At 34.7% G+C, this 5,000-nt stretch overlaps 1 protein-coding gene and 1 long non-coding RNA gene across 5 annotated transcripts in view; one reads left to right on the forward strand and one right to left on the reverse strand.

The window, feature by feature from the left end:
• The window catches only part of LOC136845733 (uncharacterized), a 289,129-nt gene that overhangs the window by 271,034 nt on the left and 13,095 nt on the right, over positions 1–5,000 (forward strand). For 3 of the 4 annotated variants that reach the window (XM_067115953.1, XM_067115951.1, XM_067115952.1), the window contains one exon: positions 661–775. The exons of the other annotated variant lie outside the window; for it this stretch is intronic. In XM_067115953.1, coding sequence (XP_066972054.1) covers positions 661–775 — 115 coding nt within the window. The remainder of the gene's footprint in view (positions 1–660; positions 776–5,000) is intronic. 4 annotated transcript variants of the gene reach the window in all.
• The window catches only part of LOC136845734 (uncharacterized), a 522,167-nt gene that overhangs the window by 5,886 nt on the left and 511,281 nt on the right, over positions 1–5,000 (reverse strand). The gene's annotated exons all lie outside the window — the stretch shown is intronic.

Below are 5,000 nucleotides of genomic sequence, written 5' to 3' on the forward strand. Positions count from 1 at the left end.
TCATCCTATATACTTTTTGAGTTATTTGATTCCTGTTGGGTGATCGTGTAAATGACTAAGTTATGAAAACTGAATAACAGTAAAAGTTAAGATACCACAGTTCCATATATTTCTCTCCATATTTTTAATATAGAAAACAAAATTAAGGGCAAATAAAATCGAATCAAGTACACTGACACTAAACACAATCTAACAATTCATTAGCAATCAGCCATACAAAACTCCATCACAATCATATTTATCTTTAAGTATTTAGAACAATAAATTATAATATCTAATAAGTCAATCTGGGCAGCTGCATCTCGGTTTCAGGCTGTTTCTCTATTGTGTGTAGTCCAAAATGCAAACAATATAACTCCAGAACAGGGATGTGTTCAACATGTACATAATTTGAAGTATTTTCCCTGATTCGTAGTTGAATAGTCTTTATTTCGAAATATCTTTCTTGGCACAGTTATCAATTGTTCATGTAAATGTAAATACAGACTGATGTGTGCATATGTGTCCCCTGTATGTACTGTAACATAAAACCCTATATAATAGAAGACTTAATAACTGTATCAAAGAATATAAGCTGATGCGTTTTGACCAAAAGGTGTCAAAAGAAAACTAGAAACTCTTGAGAACACATCCCTGTTTAGGACTGGTTTGTTCTTTCAGATCAGACAGGAGAGAGCATCATGATAAGGTCATGTGCTCTGGACAGCGGTGGCTTAACGACAGACACGGAGATCGTTCGAATGTCTCACTGCGGCGCATTTTATTTTCAGAAGAAGTAAGACAACCACATGAACAAAATATCCTGCTCTCTTCACTATTTTCTCCTCTCGAACTGCAAATCTTTCTATTCAACTATTTGTTTACCATACACACATTAAATTGACACATAAAACATCTGTAAATTACTTCTGTCGACCTCAGTGATAACCTTACCTGCCAAAATAAATTATTGATGTTCTGTCTAAGTGTTTGAACTGTTAATGTCGTTTCACAACTTCTTCCAGGCATATTGGAAACTGGATCTTCAGGCAAATGTACTTTTAAACTATTTTTTTTTAACTGAAAGGCATGACTTCATGTATAATGACATAATTCGATTAGCCATAATTTTGTTCCGCCTGCCTTAAAATGTTAAATTCTTTATATAAACCATGAACCTTGCATTCATTTTAATTTCCGAGTGGATGAATGCTACTAGTATGCCACATATTGGACGTAAATAGAGAAATAACTAGCTTTACATAATTGTTCCGAGGGCTGTAAAAAACTGAATGCCTACATCCAATAAATAAACTACGTATCAAAATCCCATTTTTGAGGGGATGAATCCAATTACTAAGTCACATGACGTATGAAAATAACAGTAAATAAACGGCTTTACATAAACTGTTCCGAGAACTGTTCAAAAGTAACTGAAAACCTATTTGCAATAAACAGAATGAATATTAAATTACGTAATAATAATAATTATAATAATAAGAAGGCAATGGTGACGCCGACGACGGTGATGATGATGATGATGTCTTCACTAAATTAATGAAAATTTAAGTTCTAGATTCCTTATCATCGCCAACGAAAGGTTTAAGGAAATGACACTAACATATTTTGAGAAAATTACTCTTGCTATTAACTGGTAAATGCTTAATGAGTTTTAGGTAATTTCTATTAGTCATAACCGTGATGTCTTACCAAAGTCATTCATCATTTCTTTGTTTTATCTAACCAACCGCATTAATAAGTCAATGCTGGATTTACAACTTTTACAAGGTGATTATCTAATTAAAATACCAGCTAAAGCAATCCACAGTCCGTCAATACTAGTAAAAGAACGTATAAACTAAGCAAAATGTTGATAACTAATCACAGTAACTGATTTTCTTATACCATGCAAAGGACATTTGTTTGTGTTCTGTAAGGTACTGGTGAACTCCTAAATTGAAGCAGTATTTTAACCGGCTAATTTTAAATGTTGGTTGGAATTATGCCTGATATGTGTATTACGTGTTAAGTGTATATCAATGTTTGGCATGTTTGTGTTTCCTGTGCTTTAACCTAAAAAAATAAGAAATTTTAGGCTTAACAAAGTTGGTATGTAAGGTTTTTACTGTCGTCACTATCTAAGCACTACACAAAAACAAGCAGTTAATACTTAACATACAGCTGCCGTATCTTCACAAATCCTAGGAAGTATACTAGTGGTGGCAGTGTATAATTGTAAAAACCGTAAATATCCTTATTTCACCTTAAATTTTCAACAATACACCATTTCTTTATGTATTTAGAAAAACTGGACCAATTTGCTCTAAAATATTAATGGATACTAAACAAATTCTTGGGGCAAAAAGAGACAAAATTTTCTTCTGCATTTGTCTCTCAGTTATGGGCAATAAAACTGTTCTAAGATATTTTTCTCCATTTTTTACTTCTTTTTGAACATTTCAATATAATTACCATCAAACTGTCATGTCCTTTACACGGATTATTTTTCGTAATTTTGTTATTGCCATAATATCCAATTACATTATATGTTTCCAAACAGAACCTTTAAATAAAGCCAAAAAATCCGAGTCGCACGTTAGACAACCACGGGGGAGATTTTGTCTCAAGTAAATTTACGCAGCTTATTTCTGTCTTCATGCGACCACCTATATTCCAGCTACCTAACTGGCTGTGCAACGCTCTAAAGCACCTATTTAAACTACATGCTATAGTATCCAATTTGACGAGGGGAAACTAAACAAGAGGCGGGCATATAGATTCTGGATAGGAAAGGGGAAACTGGCAGTTAAGATGAAGTGCAAATGAGAACGAAAAACTAGGGTCAAATGCAAAGTAAAAAAAAAAAAGAAAAAAAAATTCAACTCTGAAAACATCCAGTTATCGACTAAATTCTATAGTAAAGTGTTTTCCCCTGTTCTTTCTTTGCTTGTTTTCTGGACGTACATGTCGTGCTTAAGTAATGAAGGTATTCACTATATAAGAGTTCTCATGATCACAAGGTCTTAAAAAATATTTTGTTCAGCGTAAGATCAATATTTTAAGCATTTGATTCTAGTTCTTCATAGACCGCTTACGTAGAGCGTATCGCATCCCCAACGGGACTGCTTTTATAGTATCTATAACGCCATTTAGCACTTGATATGCCTCAGGTAATAACTCAACCTATTTTCTCTTTTGGAAAACTTGAAAATCAAGAGCGATTTTCATCCTACCTACCACTCCTTTCATTATACTGTACAACTAAAGAATTAGCTCATCGACGACCAGTTAAATTCAAATTTTATCCACTGGCATAAAAAAATCTACATTGGTTGTAAAAAACGATATTACATTTTTCATTCTTTAAATAACAAAACGTATCCACATATAAAAATCACAAAAAATCGTAAGCTATCTTCTAGAAACAATTCACTTAGTCTGAAAAACAAACACTAATCTATTTTCCAAAACTATTCTTTGCACAATTGAAAGACCAGTCCACTAGAGAATGTACAGAAATTTATTTTCGTTACCTGAAAAATCACTCTAATTCTCGGAAGAAGGAAAGGGTTGATTAAAAGAAATGAAAGAAATGTAAATGACTGACAATGATTGTTTAAAATCACCCTGATTTGGAACCCTGAACTATACTGTTGTTATAAAAAATGAGTTTATCTCTCATCTTGTCTCCTGAGTTGTTTATATATACTTATCCTACTTCACTGTTTCGCATACCTTTCAATTTTCAAAGAATCCAATGGTCTTAGTTTTCCTGATTACCTAATGCTATAAATTAAGTATTTAATTATGTTTTGCTTCCATTTAAAAGTTAAGTATATCTTAGTTTAACCAGACCACTGAGCCGGTTAACAGCTCTCCTAGGGCTGGCCCGAGGGATTAGATTTATTTTACGTGGCTAAGATCCAACTGGTTACCTAGCAACGGGACCTACAGCTTATTGTGGAATCCGAACCACATTATGACGAGAAATGAATTTCTATCACCAGAAATAAATTCCTCTAATTCTTCATTGGCCGCTCGGAGAGTCGAACGCTGGGCCAACAGTATGCTAGCCGAAAGCTCTACCCACCCCTCCAATGAAGAACTGCTTCCATTTAAAAAGAAAGATATTGTGGTAATGTGAAATGTCAATCTTGAAAGATACCGAGTCCGAAGATTAGCAATGGCAAAGCGTAGGATAATTACTATCAAAGGCCATACTTGTATAATAAACCAAACTGCATTTAATCCTTGTAAACATTGCCTACTAATGACCGCCTCGACATTAACCAAGAACTAATTTCGTTTCATAAATAGTTGTAAATAATCTTCTCAGTGGTTGGCCGACTGACAAAATTTTGGGGACAGATCTAGTTTCTTCCATAAATACAGGCCAATGGCGCAGTCACCAGAACTCATTTATCTTTCTCAGAACTGCAAAAATGGTGAGAACCCTGACACTCCAAGAAAAGTATGCATGCAGGAGAATACAGGACATAAAAACTAACATCTGTTCAAAGTTTAAAGGGCGAGGCAAGGCAATGGCCACAAAACCATGTTATGGGGATTGTCAAAGAACGACGGCATGTCTTCTCTAGATAAAAAGTGATCAAAGCAGTGTACGCGAAACGAAGGACAGAGCCAAATTCTGATGCGACAGACGCGAACAGATTCCAGAATCAGGTAATGGCCGAGACGTGGACTTGGATCAGTTCGAGAGCCTTTGATTTAACGTTGTCATGCATAGAAACAAAAGACGAGGCCGGTTAAGCGCATGTGACGTAATCTCGTCCAAGGACGAAATAAAGCATGCAGCACTGGTAACAGACAAACATAACTTATATAAAACCATAGCAAATTCACACTGAATATTGAGATTTTCTCAAGACACATTTGAACTATGCTCAATTTCCTTGCTAAAGATAGAGTTCAAATTTTGGTAATATCAACATAGCGCGATCAGATCGGAGCACAAAAAATGGAGAGAGGTCAATTCGAGTGTATCGCTTCTTCATGGTAAT

The sequence above is a fragment of the Macrobrachium rosenbergii genome, chromosome 14, assembly GCF_040412425.1.
Source record: "Macrobrachium rosenbergii isolate ZJJX-2024 chromosome 14, ASM4041242v1, whole genome shotgun sequence".
NCBI classification, from domain to species: Eukaryota; Metazoa; Arthropoda; class Malacostraca; order Decapoda; family Palaemonidae; genus Macrobrachium; species Macrobrachium rosenbergii.